The sequence below is a fragment of the Centrocercus urophasianus genome, unplaced genomic scaffold (assembly GCF_019232065.1).
Source record: "Centrocercus urophasianus isolate 14NV4802_14NV808 unplaced genomic scaffold, USGS_Curo_1.0 seq_11, whole genome shotgun sequence".
Classification (NCBI taxonomy): Eukaryota; Metazoa; Chordata; class Aves; order Galliformes; family Phasianidae; genus Centrocercus; species Centrocercus urophasianus.
Window position 1 is genome coordinate 30,390,754 of NW_024884253.1, and position 19,084 is coordinate 30,409,837.

The 19,084-nt window shown below is 37.2% G+C and overlaps 1 protein-coding gene across 1 annotated transcript in view; it reads left to right on the forward strand.

Annotated features, from left to right (window-relative positions):
• Nucleotides 1-10,990: 10,990 nt before the first annotated feature.
• TRPA1 (transient receptor potential cation channel subfamily A member 1) overlaps nt 10,991-19,084 on the forward strand; it is a 34,381-nt gene continuing 26,287 nt past the window's right edge. Inside the window, exons 1-6 of the mRNA XM_042809104.1 lie at nt 10,991-11,110; nt 13,377-13,539; nt 15,096-15,271; nt 15,979-16,086; nt 17,179-17,287; nt 17,653-17,798. Coding sequence (XP_042665038.1) covers nt 10,991-11,110; nt 13,377-13,539; nt 15,096-15,271; nt 15,979-16,086; nt 17,179-17,287; nt 17,653-17,798 — 822 coding nt within the window. The remainder of the gene's footprint in view (nt 11,111-13,376; nt 13,540-15,095; nt 15,272-15,978; nt 16,087-17,178; nt 17,288-17,652; nt 17,799-19,084) is intronic.

Consider the following 19,084-nt stretch of genomic DNA (forward strand, 5'->3'; position numbering starts at 1 on the left):
TGTCTCCAGAAATTTTTGGGATCTTTCATTACCAATTCATTCGAATGACTTTAAAGTACCAACATCAAGACAAAAGCAACTTTCAATTGTCAGGTAAAACCATTTTCCTGCGCAATTTTTAACACAAACACCCTGATTTTCATTATTATCTTTCTATCTATCTAGTTTAAGCATCTTTCATATTTCGGGTAGGAATCATTTTATTCCTTTGTTAAGGAAAGACTAAGAATATATTTATGTTATGTTTCAACCTGTCACGACTAAATTATTCTTTACATTTGTGATAGAAAAAAATAATTCATATGTAAAAAGGCACAAAGGGTCTCTGGGGAAGGATAAAAAGAGGTAGGTACTTATGACAATACCATATGTAAGCACTATGATAGTATTTCAGAGAATTGATTCCATCACCCGATTTGCACCTTATCATATCTGTATTGTACCTTGATCCTGGGTTTCTGGGTAATTCTGTTCTCCACTCTCAAGGGCAGAATGACCTTAATGCAGAATGTTACCAGATGGTAACATTGTATTCTTCATGCAGACAAACATGTAATGCCTACAAGCGTCCTTTCTGCCCTCAGACTCAGTTACACCAAGGTTTCCTTACCATTCTGCTGGGCATCACTGCCTGCAGTGGCAGAAGCAGGCATCAGCAATGATGTCAGCAGCCTCAGCAGTGGAGTCCATGGCAAAGTGTGTGTCATTTTGGAGTGGCTGAAGTGATGCTACTTCTACACTTAACTATGATTTGTATTGCATTAACTGACAAAAACACAGCTCTGAGGTTATGACAAGCACAGACTGCTATGTTCTTGAGGTGGAAAATGAGAACATTCAGCAACTGAGCAAGTCTCTCAGGAGATGCCACGGATTTTAATGGATCTCAAACAGTTTCTCATGTAGGCAAGAGCAGTTGGGTTTCAGGCTAACATAGCATAGTTAAAAGAGTGGGAAAGGAAGTATTTACAGAACCTTCTGGAAAGAAGAAAGAAACCAAAAAAGAACTTTTTCTAGCAAAACCAGATCTCCATCTATTTGATGGACTTATATAGATAAGGGAGACAACAGTGCTGATCTTGAGAGCTACCTACCAAAATCACTGTGGAACTAAATGTCATCACGTGCACGCCAAAGGCCTACACAGAAATATTAGCAGGCTGGGCTTATCATCATGGGTATGGGATGCTTAAAACTCCTGTGGGGTTAAATATTTGTGGTCCTGAATTCTCGGAGATTTTGTGTTATGTCACTGCGATGTCGCTGTCATATTAGCGAGTGAAAACTGACAATTTTAAAAGCCTCTAGAGTCTGGAGGCTCTGAAAGGCTGGTGTTCATGGCCTAGACTATTAAACTCCAATCCCATTAAAAACAGGCATGTGTTCAAACCAGATCAGCTTTGCTCTGCTTAGTCCCTTGCTTAAAGTTCTGATATTTAGAAGAGATCAAGTTTCAATGTCATGTGCAGGACAGACTAGCATTGTGAGCCCATGGAAAAACTGTAAATTTGCACATGACTTTCAATTTCATTGATATCACTGTATGAAACTAAGAAAGCCATGGAAATGTAATACACTGTAGAAAAATGTACTACGGTTTCTAGTTTGAAAATAAAAATTGTTGATTAGCTGTTGAGCTCTAAAATCATAGCATGTTTAAGCTACAGTTTTCTGCTTCTTTCCTCTTACAAAACTAAAAATAATTCCATCCGGATTGTACATTTTTTGTATTGTAACACTTCCCTTTTTGAGATTTTCTTATGTTTTTCCAGAGAACTTTAAGAATAGCTCTTTCTATTTTATTATCACAGAGTCACAGAATTGTAGGGACTGACCTCTAGAGATCATGGAGTCTAATACCCCTATCATGATGATGATTATGTGATCATTCTGTTTGTGTCTGAGCTCTGTCTTATATATGCAGTTGTATAAGACACTATACATATTAAGTCCATCTTTTTATAAGGAACAGCATGTACTAATTGCAATTTGCAAATGTTTTAATATAACAACCTTGGTTGAGATGTTAAATCTTAAGCCATTTTAATCTCTGATAAGCACACATTTGCTTTTTTAATTCTGCATTTTGCATTTATTGTTAATTATAGTGAATATAATTCTCAGCATTCTGGAAGAATTCCAGTCACTGATTCTATGAGATCTGTCTTTGTTCTCATTTTGACCAAGTAAAAACCATAAAATACATATATTGTAGAAACATGTGGGATTTAAACAGACGAAAAGTGGAAAGGCTGAGCTCATTTGAGAAAGAGTACTCAGAGTTTAATAAATTCATCTGGAATCCTATAAGGAGACCTTCATGCTCTGTTGTGTTTTCAAAGTGATTATTTTACAGCAACCAAGGTTTTACTCTTGAAATTAGGCTGCATTTATTGTTGTTACTTTCTTGCATACTCCTCCTGCTTCTTTCTATTTACCCGTTCTATTTGGTTTTTCTTCTCAGTTTGTCAAACCCAGAAGCACCATCTACAGCAACTGTGCTGCTTTCACTATTAAAGCATTCCACTGAGCTCAGGTTCGCCAGCTTTATTACTTCAAAGTTGATAATTGGTTCAGATCAGTCCAGTATAAGTGGCACAAGCAGCCAGACTGATGACTGTGTAGCTGAATAGGATTAAAGAAGTGCAGGAACAAACTGTATCTACGGAATGCTTCATTGGCTGTGTTCTGCTTATTGTGTTGTTTCCAACAATTTATATATATTTTTTAATTTAGACAGATATGGGAAGTAAATAAAAACACAATTTACTGTGTTTGCAGGAACGCTATTAATATCCAAGCTAGTATTTACAGTTCTAACTAAATCCACATTATAAAGTTTCTACTACTGTTATAAACACAAAAAAGGGATCCAGTGTAAATATTTAAAATACAGATTTAAATAGGTTACGGCTAGGGTATATGCAGATGGCAGAGGAAGACAGTCTTTTTAGCTGTGTTATGATGAAAGCAAGGCATAGAACGTAGCTCTGATTCATAAGTCTTATACCCCATTTTTCTGTGACCTTATGCCTCAGTTTCTATGAGCCAATCCTAAGGCCTGCAACATTTTTAGACTTCTAGCTTGTGCATTCAGGACTTTCTTAGACACAAACATCTTACAAATCTTTCTAACATATTCCTATTTTACAGCAGCTCTCATTTTTATTTTCATATTTCATGGAAATACAGTTACATTTTTCAAATACACCTACTGAGTACCTTTGTGTAATTTAACAACGCTTTTAGAAAAAAAAATATATTTTTTTAATGGTTTATGACTCTCAATAAACAGAATGAGTCATATTAACAGATGTGGTCTTGGTCATCACTGTAAGTAAGCATGCTGCTATCTTGTGACTTCCTATGCAACGTAATTGATTACTATATGAGTGTCCATTGTATGCGCTGTTCTACTTAAGCACTGAATCACTATGGCCATTGCAAAATCTAACACAGTGGGCAAAGCTGAAAAACACTTGAACTCAATAGTAGTTGAATCCTTAGAATATATTCTACATGATTTGAGCAATATTATTCTTGCCTTTTTCTTTAAAATATACTGCACTTACTTCTGTTCCAGAGAACAGAAATTGAGTCATTAGGCACAGAAAACGTTGAAGAACATTGGGTAACTTCAAGTGAATGTATTTGGACTTTTTTTTTTTTTTTTTTTTTTTTTCCCAATTATTTTCTAATTGTGGACCTGTCAAAATTTTTCACATTTTACAGCACTGAATACCAGATGCATTTTAACAGTATGCATAACTTGTGAGTGTGTTTATCAAATTCATTTTATAAAGATTTTCATTAAAGTACAACATGCTGTCAGGAAAGAAAACACTTTAATAGTATTTTACTAGCTTCTCAGCTCATGTTCAGCTGGCTCATGTTCAGCTTTTTGTCCACCAGAATCCCAATTCCTTTTCCTGCTGAGCTGCTTTCAAGGGGTTCTCCCAGTCTGATACTTGGTTTGTCCACCAATTCCATCACTTCATCACAGAAGGCCCCAGACTGGTCAGGCATGATCGGCCCTTGATGATGCCATGCTGCTGTCCCAGATGACCTCTTTGTCTAGCATGTGCCTTCACATAGCTTCCAGAATGATCTGCTGTTTGATCTTCCCAGGCACAGACATGAAGTTTGACATCCTGTAAGTTCACTGGATCTTCCTTTCTACCATTCTTAAAAATGGGAGTGATATTTACCTTTTTTCAGTTGCTGAGTTCAACAGACATGCATGACTTTATGACGAACAGTGGCTTGGTGATTACATCAGATGGTTCCTTCAGGACCCTGGGACAACTCTGCCTAGCACTGTTGCATCCTGGAGATTTTCCTTCATCATATAACAAAGTGTCTGGCTTTTTTTTTTTTTTTTTTTTTTTTAAACAGTGGCTATTTAGGAGATAGGAACTTAAATATCCCTAAACATAAATAGAATTATGTAATGATGACAGGCAAGTCTTTAAAGAGAGATTCTGAAGTTGCTTGGTTGTTGGTATGTTAGAATGTTGTTTTTCATCTGTCTTCTTGAATCACTAAGCTTTCCTGGGCATGAACAAGGAGTTGGCATGCTGAGTTGCAAGGCTTGGTACATTTCGGCAGGCTGAGGAAGAACGAGATGCTGAATTAGTGGTTCCATCCTTGCCAAGGGGCAATTTAAGAGAATCAATTAAATATAAAATCCTCATTCTAAATATTTTGATGTTGTCAAGATTCAGGGTGATCAAAATTTTGATGTGATAGAAAAGTTTGAAACTGTGCCTCTCTGAACCACAAATCAAATCCCTTGTTTGAAAATCAGTAAGATTCATAGATTCTGAAGCACAAAGAAGAAATTGCACAGGCCTTAAATCTGCTCACAATATATAAACTACTTTTCCAAGAAAGCCAGCACAAATAAACATTGTTCTAAATCAAAACTCTGGCCACGGTGGCATTCAGTGCTCTGTTCTAGCATCAGAGAACTGTATAGCTCTACTTTCAGTACGATGTAGATGGGGCCAAGGAGTCACTTGAAAATCAGTACAAACGAATAAAGAAATTTTGGTACTTTCAAAATAAAAGTGCAGGAAGGAAAGCATTACGTACATTTCAAAAATAAAGCACATGTAACTCTTATGTTGCTCCATACTGCATTAGGCATTGATCACAGTCTGCTACTTTTTATGTGCCAACTCTGATTTTTGAAACATTTATTAGTAAAGTGAATCTTCATAAGTAGACAGTATTCCTCTTCAGTGATATTTAGATTTTCCATTATAAGCAATTAGTACACTGCAAATAGGTAAACAAGTACCCTCCAGTGACTACCTAACAAAACTGAAACTACTCAAAGATATTGCATTAGAAAAAACTTCTGGTACAGAAGGTACATTTGCAGCCAGGAACAAAAACGGTTGGGCTTTGATCAGAATATTAAAAAAAGAATGCTTCAAGTATCACTTGATGAATACCGACGCTCCTCCCATGCTGAGCAATGCATTCCATATCTTTTAAATAACAGTCTGTCTGCACGGAACAAACCACTGGATGACATACCTGGTGGCTTCACACGTCACAAGAATTTGCTGATATAAGCATCAGATAAGGAATCAAACAGTCATATCTTTTTTTTCTTTATATATGTGCTGCTTCCGAGAGAAATCACCTGCAAACTTCTTGAATGGTAAGCAGATTATAGTTTTCCTGTAGCTCAAATTCTGTCCTTCAGAATTTTGTTGGGCTTATTCTTATTTTGATTAGGGAGATGTGTTAGAAATACAGGATGGAATATTTGGAATTCATATTTAAATGTAAATTTGGCATAAATTCATATAATTGGAGGACTGCATGGTACAAATCTTAGTGAATTTTAATAAAAACCATAGTTTAGTACACCAAAAGATCTGCTTCAGAATTCCGGTGTAATTGCATGGGCATTTCAGCATTTCTTTGAGAAGAAACAAAATTCATGTAGATATTTTGGAAAATAATTTACTCATATTTGAAAGAAGTGAAATCAAAATGTAATCTAACACAGATAATCAGACCTGCATGCTACTTGAAAAAACTGGTGTTATACCAGTCTGTGATATCCATAAAGAGCATATATTGAAAACCTTCAGTGTTGGCTTCTTTGTCAATATAGATTCTATTTTTTATTCATTAATACTTACACAGAATGTTCAGGTTAACCACTGAAAAGGTTTTAGAGCTTCTTTTAGAGCTTAGAAATGCTGGTACAGTAAGGCACAAGCTTTTTTTAGAACCTTTGTACATAAGGAGGTTAGAGAAGTGAATCCTCTTAGTATGAAAAATAAAATATAGTTAGCAGAAACTAGGGGGAAGATAATCTTTAACTACAGAACATACATACATAAAGAAAATAATGTCAGGTAAAGAAAAGAAGGAAGATTAAGCAAAATATAAATGTATGAAATAAATATAAACAAGAATTTGCAAGAGACATGGGGGTAAGGCTAGAAATACAGTCAAAACAATAACTTTGGAATGTCAACATTCAAGACTGCTGGAAACAACATGTACTGTTATTATATATTCGACACAACAATAAATACAGCATTTAATACAGTTGTAATATGGAATTATTCCTATTTATTTTGCTTTTCTGATACTGAATATGGTAAATTCAACTATTTAATTCCTAAAGCATGTTATGAATTCCTGGGACACATTCTGACAGGTTTTCCTTGAGACAGTCATCTTAGATATATTTATCAATAACATCCCTCCTGCCAATGAGAAAAGGCTATATCTCTGGAAGAAAAAAAATCAAAAAGTACCTTCCAGCTTCTCTGACATGGAAAAGTAGGAGTTATGTGATTAAGATGTTCTTATAGAAGACAAATTTTCCTGCATAGGATATCCAGAAGAGAAAAAGGCTCCTAAGTAGGCAGATAATCTGATGATAAATGATAAATACTCTTACATGAATGTGCTGATCTTTTACAGCCCAGCAACATATAAGCTGTGTAAGACAAATCTTCAGTTAGGATGAGGAACTACTAGGTTCGCAATGGCAATGTAAAATACACAGCTGATAAGGAAAGACCAAATAGCACGAACAAATAATTCTTTCTGAATGTACCAACTATCAGAAAGAAAGCTCATAAGTTAGACTGCAGGTAGAATTTAGGCTTTTATAAATCTAAGTGTGTCTTGCCTGAGACAAATCCTTGCCTAAGCATTTCATGTATGAATATCTTGAGGAACCTGTATTTCATGACTGATTTTATCCCATTATTTAGAGCTTGTACAACTAGAGGCATACCTTTGCAATGTCCAGAATGGGAATCAATTAGTCCAAAAAACCGCACTTAAATCTGACTGGACATTATGGACCAGAAAGTTTCTGAAGGCTGATAGTTTGTCTTTTCCTCAATTTGACTGGTATGGGATGACCAAGATTGAGGTTTCTGCTTCAAAGATGATTGCTGGGTTTAGCCATAGGCAGGTGAATAAGGCAGGTAAGATTGCAAAAACTCCTGGAGGCAGAAAAAGAAGGTAAGTTATCCAGTGGGCTTGGGAGTCAGACATCAGCAGTCTGACAGTCAAAAGCCATCTGGGTCTTTAAGGTCGTTTCCAACCTTGTGATTCTATGATAATTTGAATAACACTGTTACCAAATAAAGCACTTCCAAAGTAAAAAGCGAACAGTACATCCTTTTCATTACTGTTCTTTGCTTAAATTTGCAGCTCCTATGCCTACAGATTTAACAAAATTGCAGTGCACTATCACTAAAGCTACCGAACTGGAATGGCGGATATTTCCTGTATATACAATTTAATTATTAAACAATCATATTTTTAATGAAATGTTATTCTGTAGTCACCTTCAGTGAATTTTGCTTATGCTAATGGATCTGCTATTCAGCCATTAGCAAGATCATGTTTGAAATAAAATGGTATAAATGCATTTTAATCTACTCTTGGGAAAAAAACAGACTTAAGAAAGGTTATTCTCTGACTACTTAGGTGAATTAGTTCCTTATGTCAAATCATCATGTAGAAATAAAAGCTGTGGTCAGCCTACTTACAATTCCATTTGACTCCTCCTGGGAAAAGTGTTTCTATTAGTTTTCACAGTCTGAATGATCTTCTGAGCATTTACTAGAAGACTGAAAGCTAACAATAATTCTTGAAGAAGAGGACAGCATTCTCAGAAAATAAGTAAAAGATCGGTTGTTTGAGGATCATGACCTCTGTTTTTTCACAGTGTTATTCTGACTGCAGTATAGGAGTTCATTAAGAAAAAATTGATGATAGATAAGAACTTAATGCTTACCATATTTTCAGTGATCTCTCCTTTTATTTCCAATGATTCTTGCAGAAAATAGAATTTGTTTTCTTTATATGGTGTTTAGAATCTTACTTGTTGAGTTGAATATTTTCAAGACTTCAAGACGTCTGTGGGCAAGAGAAAACAAGTCTAGACAGGGAATTAAAGGGAGCTTCACCATGAAAAGGTGAGCAATCTCTCCAACTGAAGCTGCTGTTAATGGAAGTATCAGGAAAGGGGATAGATGTACAAAGGGCTTCTCTAGTGACTTAGTTCCAAGACATATGAAGGCAATAATGGACAGCTTTCTTGAGTTTTGCCTGCTTACTATAGCACACATTATCCTATTTTGATCAGAGTTAATGGTGACGTAACAATAAAGATGTACGTTAAACATGCTAGTGTTGAATGCATGCAGTACAAAAATGTGGGGTGAATAAATCTATTTTTTTTTTCATTTTTAATGTTGCCTGTTGTCTGAAAATTAATATGATTGAGGCTCTACACCACAAGCTTTTAAAACACCTGAGTTAGTTTTCGTACTGTATAACCTTATGATCCTAAGGCTATTTAGTTAATGCTGTGTGATTCAAAGCAACTTGCTGCACATTACTCTGGAGTTAGAGGCTGTAGGATCAAAGCAGTGAACTCAGCATTCATAGAGAGAAGCCCGGCATTAAATGCAGCTTTGGAATTATTTGAAGGCACTAGCAAGTGGAAAGGTACATATGACATCAGTGGTAGGTGCATTTGAGAAAATTCTTCAGGACACCCCCTTATAATCTCTTAGCAAAGTCAAATTGTCACAGGACAAGTAAGAAGGATCTCCTGAATCCTATTATAAAACATGGAATAGCAATACATGGACAGTGTTTACTAAGTAGCAAGGTTCCTTAGGACCCTATAAAGAGTGTAAAGATACTCTGGTGATCTGGAAGGTATTGTAGAATTTTTCAGAATGACCAAAAGATGAAGATAATTGTTGGGATTCCCACAAGATTTGGTGACACAGTAATGCAATAGCAGATAAAATTTAACACTGATAAATGCTAAGTGGGCACACAGGGGAAACATAACACTAAGTGCCCTTACACTACAATTAATGTTGTTTATACTACCATCACTCAGAAAAGGGTTTGTGGTGGAGTGGCAAAAATTCCCTGGAGTCTTAGCTCAGCGGCATTCCAAAAACCAAATATCATTGTGAACATTCAGAAGAATGAAGAAAAAAAAATGAACAACTAACAAAAAGTATTGTGTGAATCTACTGTGACTTCTGTACGTAGGTCTTGTCATCCTATTTCAAAAGGAAGATAGGAATGATGCAGAGTAGCAGAATGAGGGTGTTAGTGATACAAAAAGGAAGGCTTCCCATAGGAATGAGCTGCTCAGGAGATGGTGGAGTCACTGTCCCTGGAAGTGTTTAAGAAAAGAACAGATGTGGCATGGAGTGACAAGAGTTAGCAGGCATGGTATGGTGGTGATGGGTTGGTCTTCATGATCTCAGTGGTTTTTTCAAATGTTAATGATTCTATGATTCCCTAAGATGCCTCATCAGCAAGCAGAGATGGAAAAAAGTTTTGAAATTATGAACACTATCAGGGCTAAAAATGGCAAACAATTCTATTTCTCAAAAAAAGAATGTTAAGAAATACTAAGTGAAATTAGTGATAAAAGAAAGCTTCTTTTTTTCACAACTACATAATGAAATTATGGCACTTAATGCCACAGGGCATTGTGGAGCAAACAAAATAAAAAGGGCTGCCAAAAGGATTGAGTGAAGTAATGGAGAACTGCAAAGTGATGGCTGAGCTGGATACAACACCTGGTTCAGGAAGCTTGTTAGCTGCTGTATACTGTAAACACAGAACATTGCCAAAAAGCAATCCCACATGCTTCCTATTGTTTTCCAAGCATCTGCCCAGCCACTGCTTTGAGCTGGGACTGCAAGGCTGACCTTTGGCTTAGCTGTCCTTATCACAGTGAGTAAACCATCAGTTCCTCTGAGCTACAGTGATTCCATTAAATGCTCAGGATGACTCCGTTAACGTTTCTTTAGTAATTAACCCTTTGAAATATTTTGCAATGCTTCTTTTTACTCTTTGCACAAGCTGGTCTAGATTTACTGCTAAAAACAAACGCCTCGCAGGAGGACCAAGCAGAGGTTGAGACGTCAAGGCAGAAAGATGCGGCAGCTCGGGACAGCTCAGCCTGGTGGGACCGAGGGCTGCTGACCGACGGCCCTCCTTACCCAGCCCACGGTGAGGAGATTTTCTCCTCGTAAGATCGCACCATGTGCCCAAGAAGGCTCCCACTCGGCTGCTGAACTTTATGGCGCCCCTTCTTTCTGCACATCGCTGCAGGTCTTGCATCGACAGCCACGCTTATACCCCAAGGCAGACCCCTAGGGCTGCCTCGCCGACAGAAGTTGAGGCAGATGAAACAAAAAGCCGCGACCCCACGGCCCCGTCCCGCACCAGCCCTAGCGGAGGCACTACCTCCGCGCACAAGTGCCCGCAGCCGCCTTCTCCTTCGCCCCGCCGGCAGCTGCCCGCCCCGCTGTGGGAGCGGCACTCCTCCCGGGGCAGCGGCCGGAGCTCCCGTCTGCTTTCCCCGCCTCCTTTACCGCTGCCTCCGAGCCGTCCCTCAGTCTGTCTCTCGCCTCGCAGGTATCCGGAGCGGGCGGGGCTGGCGCTGCTCGGAGCCATGAAGCGCTCTCTGTGGCGGCTGTGCCAGTCACGGGAGAAGGCGGCCTCGTCCAGCGCCTACCAGGGCGTCGTCTGCGAGGCCGATGCCGCTTCCGTCGCCTCGCAGGATGTCTTCAAGGTGCGTGGGGACGGCGGTCCCTTGGGGAGGGAGAAAAGCTGGCACCCAGGGCTGGGCTGTGTGTGCGGGACTCGGGCGAGATGGGCTGGCGGTGCTGGAGGGCTGTGAGGTGGTCAGGTGGGGCTCTGGGGCAGCTGTAGCGGGCTGCTGATGGTTACGTTCCTAACAAACATTCCTCCAAGCGTTCCTTTTCGTGGTCCTGTTGAGGGCTGCGCTCTCCCCTTGCTCATCTGAAGAGCTGTGCTGTGTTGACTGGAGGTTGATGTGGCAATAAGTACATTGTCTGTCTTGTAAAAGTGTCCCAAAAAGAAAGTTGAGATGAACTCGTATAAAGGGAAAGGGAAACATCACAGCCTTCAAGCATGAAATTGCTTCTGGGCAGGATGCAATCAGTGCCCTCTTCCATAGAGAACAGAACCAGAAGTGATGTACTCATGTGCTGTGGGGGAGAGCTAGGCTGAGCATCTTTTAATAGTAGGAATAATTAAGCCAGTGAAGAGGTTGGTTATGATACAAATGATAACCCATTCATAAAAATCTCCGAAGTTCCCTGAACATGTATGCCAAAGAGCATAGAAGGGTTTCGTGACCTCAAGAGATCGTTTCCAACTGTATTTTGTGTGCTGGCTGTTGTCTGGGGCAGCTGGACCACTGCATGAGGTGGGATGGTGCTGCTCTGAGGGTCGTCTGTCCCTCTGGAGCTTGTCACAAGGAGCAGAAAGAGCTGCTGTTGGGTAAAAGCCTTGCTCTGCTTTTTTGTTTGGTTGTTTTTTTTTAACTACATGGCAAATCTACCTTTCTTCTTCCTTTCTTATTTTGTTCACGAAGCTCTGCAGTCTTATTTTTGGTATTAGAAATTCTTGATGTGCAGTATTTCAGCCCTATTTTGTCCTACATGCATAAGAAGTCCCAACTTAAAAAGCCATGAGATGTGATCTAAATTAGGGGAAAGATTTAAAATTCATTACAACTAAAATTGCATTATAAAATAAGGAGGATTACAAGATTGTTTCCTGGTTGCCTGTATATATGACTCTATAAAAAAGTTTTCTTAAATAGATTTTTAGAGTGTATAATGTGTAGATATTTGTGTATGCAATTGACCTCTGATTTTTATGACTGTTGAGTCATTCTAAACAATTCTTTCATATTGGTATCACCTGCTTTCTATTAGCTTTTTCTAATTGCACTTTTGAAGCAAACGCTACCCCTGCATTTGGCCCCAATCTCCTATATCTTTAAATGCATTTGTAGCATCATTTGCATGACTAACCTTAATGAGGTCAATGGGACTATTAAGTTGAAGGAAGTTAAACATGTGCTTAAGTGTTTGAATGAGCAGTCCTATAAGGTGTATCCAATCAAAGGCAGCAAAAAATTGTTCAGTTGTTGTGAGGGATCCTGTAGAAAAAGTTTTACTTTGTTTCTGTGGGTTTTTTTGTTTTGTTTTGTTTTTTGTTTGGTTTTTTTTCAGTTCAGGAGGCAACAGTCATTCTTTATTTTCCTGGTTTGCTTGCTCACTCTTTTTGAGGAAGGTTGCATTATTTTGGTATACATTTTTTTCTTTATTCTCCCATTTCTTGAAATTCCTTTGTAGTCTTTTTAATATCTTGTAATATTTTACTATCACTTTTCCTTATATACAAGTATAGTTTTTGAAACAATCTTAACTTTCTTGAGTGAGAATCAGTACGTTTTGCATAGCGGGCTTTGGGTGCAAAGTAGCACAAGAGTTGGGTAATGCTGCTAGACAGCTGATCTGTCAGGGGGTTTTTGTTGTAATCCAGTGTGAAGACACTGGATTGTTTCAGTCTGAAGAGCATCCCAATGGATGCTTTTAGGGTTGTGCTGTAAACTGAAGATTTTGTTGATTGCTCTGACATACAAAAAAGCATACAAACCCAAGGGCTAAGCTTGGAAGCCCAGCACATAAAGTCAGTCTTCGCAGAAATGTCCTGAAGAGAAGATTATTATTTTTAACTTTCTCTTAAATTCACTTATTTGGCCACAGCTGCAGAAAGGTGTAGGAGAAAGAGATGACTTTTTTTTGTTGTTGTTAGTTTTCCTGTGGTAGAAGGATCATTTTCACTGCAGAAGATGAAAGAAGGTATTCTAAATTACTTACATTTTCGTTTTTTGTTCTGTTTCTCATCTGGGTGTGATTTGCTATCAGTTAAGTCAATCTGAATTTTTCAGATTACTTGATCTGATCAGGATTTGTGTATTTCTTTATGAAAATAACAGAGAAAATTTGTGTTCAAAATAGGTGATTTCAGATGGAAGTGCCTGTAGGCTTCGAAGCTTCATTAAGAAGAACCGTTCCGGTCTCACCAAAGTGGATGAATTAAATGCAACCCCACTGCATCATGCTGCTGAAGGAGGCCAAATAGAATTAATGCAGTTGATTATAGAAGATTCTTCCTCTGAAGGTAATGCACATCTTACAAATTATTTTATTCAGCACAATTTAAAAATTCAAAGTGTTTGCTATCCAGCTAAAGCTGACTTGGTATGTGTTATGTTTCTACATTCAGAAAGAGCTCAAGCTATCATATTTCACGGTATATTGGGTATGATTTGGGTCACCCTTATTGTCTTGTTAGTATTTGATCTCTATTGCGGTGATTTGATGCATCTTACTTTGTTTGGGACTCAGATTTACAGTCTTCGGATATGGAAAAAACTGTAATGCACCTACAGTAAGCCTGAGTATCTTCTTTATGTGAATTATTTGTCTTTTTACATCTAAAACACTGGAAACTTCAAAGTAATTTTGTTTCTCGTTGTTGAAGTTGTTAATACTTCCAAGTCAATTTAACACATAGTTGAATATTTTCTGATTGAATGGAAGTCATTTAGGCCTGTTTTAGTGGAATTCTTATATCTTTTAATAAAACAGTCATCTTAGAGTGCAGTTACATTGGTTAAACTGCAGACACATGGATGTTACTGGCCCTGAGGAAGTGCAGATGCAGAAGTAAGGCTAAGTGCAGAGGTACCCTGAAGGAGGTGCTAGTTTGTTTCATTGTTATAATTTCATTCTTGTTTACTTAACAGTGGGGAAAGAAAGCCATTTAATGAGCTAGGTCATCTGAAGAAATGTGGGAAAGAAGTGAGAAGTGGAAGATCACAGGGCCTTCAACAGTGGAAAAAAAACCACTTTCTGTGAAATGAAGTTGTTCAACAGTCATTAGTCAGCATTATGAAACTGCCTAGAACTTCCAGTGCTAGGCTGAGGGCTACTGAGCAAACAAAATGGTACAGAAAAGTTTTTTGTTTTTCTCTAAATGATGACCAATATAATTTTAGATTATTTGGTCTGAAAAAATGTTCTTCTTTTCAGTATATAATTTTTTGCCATGGAGTATTTTTTTGTAGTTTGTTTCCAAATGAAATCTATCTATATATAAAGACCAGTTTTGTAATTGACATGAACTGTTTTACATCTCAGTAGATACTTGAATCATCTCCTAAATTTGCAGGCAGTTTTTTATTATCTCATATTTTAATTATTTGTACTCACTTGTTCTGTGCAGCCTCTGAAGCAGTGGCTGCAACATCAAAGAAAACAGGAAAGAGGCAAGGGAAGAAGTAAACCAAGAACTCTGGGTGTAAAAAAGATGGCATATAATACTGGGCAAGAAATAGATAGGTGTTTCCTTCTTCCCATCCTTCAGCTATTATGATTACAGAAGATCTAAAAAAAAAAAATGCATTGTTGTTTCCTAATGTTATTAAGCTTTCTCTGTGCTATTGGAGTACAGTAATATTTTTAATAGACCATTTTCTCTCACCGATACACTATTTTCAGCACAGTGTTTAATTTAACCTATCACAGTATGTGAAATGTTATATTTCTCTTTTCTTTAAAGAAGTCTGCTAGCACTGATCTAAACCTTTGCTGAGAATACTTTATTTCCACAGCATGATTGTAGCATTTGATGATTTTGCTATCTTTTGTTTTGTTTGCTCTCCTTTGATCTAGTATTAAATGTGATGGATGCTTCTGGAAATACCCCACTGCACTGGGCTACAAGGAAAAACCAGGTTGAAAGTGTTAGTTTACTTCTCAGTAGAGGAGCCAACCCAAACATTCTCAACTCCAATATAATGGCACCTTTGCATATGGCTATACAGTCCCTGCATAATGAAATTGTCAAGGTAAGTTTAAAGTCCACATAAATATGCAGACTTGATAAGCAGCTCAGCAGCACCTGTGTGTAGAACACTAAGACCTTGTTTATATATGCTGTATCCTGGACATAGCTCCTCATATGCTTTGTTAGGCAAACATATGTAACATACAGTGCTTGTAAAAAGGTTTGGGTGTTCTCAGGACAGTGAATAAAAAAAAATTACAGTGAATTAAAAAAAAAATAAAAAAAAAATCATAATACTGATATTTGTGTTACTGTAGTAGTTTCACAGAGAAGTCTTAAATTTTTCTGAGCACAAGAACTTTTTCGAAAAAGGTTCTTTCAAACTTTTTTGGTCATTTTACAATCTATAGTGAGAATGGTTTCATTCCCTATGTGGTATTTGGATAAGAGCTTAGAATTTGTGAAGTTACTGAATTTACTAGATGAATACAGCTGTAAAGCACACATAAAACTTTTAAGGCACTCTGGAGTTATTTGCAACATTTATCTTGGCTAGTCAGCTGTCTACCATAAACAGTTTTGTTTTCAACAGCATTTTTCACCTGCATATTTTCACATCCATTCTCACTTTTGATTTCCTCTGCTTTTGCATTTTTAGCTGTTTCCATGCAAAAAGAACAAGTCACAAGTAAACAACTCAAGTAATGAAATAGGCCTTTGTTGTTGGGTTTTGCTAATAGTTGATTTCATGTTTTCTTAAATGTCTAGATTTTGGTCCAGCATAGCAGTACAGATGTTAATTTGGAAGGTGAAGCAGGAAACACACCTATAATGGTAGCATGTCATAAGGACAATCCCGAAGCACTAATACTCCTGGTACGTATAATTATCACAGCTTTAGATGTGATTCAGTTTGTCTTGATACAGTGTTGCTCTAATCCGTTGTTCTTTGTATGATGGAGGGAAGGGTGATCATGGACTCAACACTCAGGTTATTTTGCATGCATATGTGTGCTTCTTTAATGGGATAGCCTCATGTCATTCAGTAAAGGCACTATCAGCTGGTAAAAAAATTGGAATTCAGAATTTAAAAAGAACGTTTCTTTCTTTCTTTCTTTCTTTCTTTCTTTCTTTCTTTCTTTCTTTCTTTCTTTCTTTCTTTCTTTTTCTGAGATGCCAAGTGTTTTATCTATCCCCGTGTCATTATTTTTTACAGTTTTCACTTATGTGCTTTTGGAGCATGACTAAAACTGTTCATGAAATACTTGAGAGCTCTTTGAAAGACGATGGGAGTAATTCTTAAGTATGTTCTGCAATCCCTGAGCTGTATATGCTTTGGAAAATATGAGATGTCATATTTTGCAGTTTAGAAAACTAGAAAAAAATGTTAGGCCTGCTTAACTTCCTTTACTGGTTTATATGTGAAACGTATAAACGTGTGGGACATATGTGGAAAAAGTATTACCTGTTTTGTGGGGGGGGGGAAAAAAAGATTGTTTATGATTCAAGTCGTTATTGGTGAGGCTACAAATGAACTTTAGTCTTTTTAGACCATACATAAGCGTATCTGAGTGTAAAACAGGAAAAAGATATCTCGAAGATAATAAAAAAGAAAACTAAACAAAAAGAAGCACATCCATGCATACAATTTGTATTGAATTTGGAGCCCAAATTGATCTAAAACAGGTAAACTTTGCAATACCGTGGGATATATTTTTGATAGAAGTTAGATGTCTCTGAAACTCAGAATAGTATGATTTAAAGAATAAGATAATCGTAGCCTGTTGTATTTTCCAATATAATACATGCATGGAGGTAAGATATAACGTATGCCTATATATTAACTTCATAATGTGAATGTGGTGCAAAAAAGGAGACAGCTACTGCAAATGCTGCATCTGCAGCAATGTGTTTGTTATTGAGAATTTTCTTTATGTCATTGAACTGTATCTAGGTATTAATTTTCAGATTGAAAATGGAGGAAAAATATGTAAACCAAACAAAACGGGGTGCATGCCTATCCATGCTGCTGCATTTTCAGGAGCAAAAACATGTATGGAAATCCTTTTAAAAAAAGGTAAATACTTTTGTTCGAAAGTGGCCAGTATGATTCATTATTTAGACTAATTTTCTGCTTTACATTTCAAAGAACTGTGAACAAGAACTGAAAATGTGATTGAACTTAAAGCAACTTAATGCTGTTATTCCCATGGGCAGTACATGCTAGTAACTTTTGTAGAACTGTGGCTGTGTTCCTAAACGTGTGACCATCTGTTGTTTAATGAAAGGTTTGAAGGGGTACGTGTTCTGAGTGGGAGAATGTCTCACACTTAATTGTTAAGTTGCTTGTCATTAAGTAAATAAATAAATAAATAATAAAAAATCATTGCTTCTGTTATTCCATCCTTGCTGTGAAAATTGAAATTTATTTTCATCTCTCAGGTGAAGAATTGGGTCACTCTGCTAAAACTCACATTAATTTTACCAATAATGGGAAGTGCAGTCCACTTCATTTGGCAGTTCAAAGTGGAGACTTGGAAATGATAAAAATGTGCATTGAATTTGGAGCCCAAATTGATCTAAAACAGGTAAACTTTGCAATAGAGTGGGATATATTTTTGATAGAAGTTAGATGTCTCTGAAACTCAGAATAGTATGATTTAAAGAATAAGATAATCGTAGCCTGTTGTATTTTCCAATGTAATGCCTAGGAAGCAGCAAATGAGAAAAGGTCTCTAGTTCAAGGCAGATAAAATGGCTAGTTTCTTTACATAAGTTACATAGGATAATGGGGAAACTTTACGTGAATTCAAAATGCACTTGAACAAGTCCGCAGAAGAAAAGATCTGCTCATAACTACTGAATGCATTCTCTCATCCTACATTCTGTCTGACTCAGGAAGTCCTTGAGTCATAAATAGATGGAATCTGGGAGAGCACTCTTGAGAAATGTCACAGTGGTACAGCCGTCTTCACAAATTCTGTACCTTCTGTCATCCCTTTCCAGATACTGAGTCTCTGGTTTGACCCATTCTCATCATTTTTTGTTTACTCTCAGCCTTGCCCTGGCCTTTATAATTTTGTACTTGCATACTTAGACAAATCTGTAGTACTGCTGTTGTACTGTGATGCTGTTGGTGTAAAGACCTGCTCCAAGCTTCATGAGAGCAGAGGTACCACAGTATAACATTTATGTATTTGTTTCTTTGAACACACAACTTTTGAGTGTTACGGTTCATGCTGACCGTTTTGCAATAGGTGAGAACCATTTTAAGAATGTTTATGGAGTTGTGAAAAAGCCCATTCCAATGTAGTGGCTGAAATTTCCAGTTCTCAAAAGAGCAAAGGCAAGATCTTCAGGCATGTATCAAAGCTAGTTTGTCCTATTTAACTAAAAGAAATCCTGTTTTGGCGAATCTCGTTCCAACCATTTACTTAACGTTTAATAATTCTTATGGCTGTTCAGATTATAATAGTTTAATAGCTTACTAGCCCCAGTCATTTTTAATGAACCCTGCAGAAAATTGCATTTGTGAAACTCTTCCAAAGAAGATAAGGAAGTCAAGACCATAAAGAACAATGCATTTTCTTTATTACACATTACAGAGTCGGTTTTGTTTGCTTATTCATTTGTACTGGTCTGCCTGTTGTTTTTCTGTGGTTTTCCTTTGCTTCATCTCTTCCATTTGAGGATGCTGTGCTTTCTTGATTAATCAGGTACAAAACATTGTTGAGGTTCAGGATCACGTATCCCAGAAGCTTGGTGTAGGATAGTAACAACCTTTGTAGTAATCCTTTAAACAACCTCTTCTTTCTTTTTTTTTTTTTTTTTTTTCTTTTTTTCTTAAGTATCTTTAGAGTTTTGCTATTTTAAA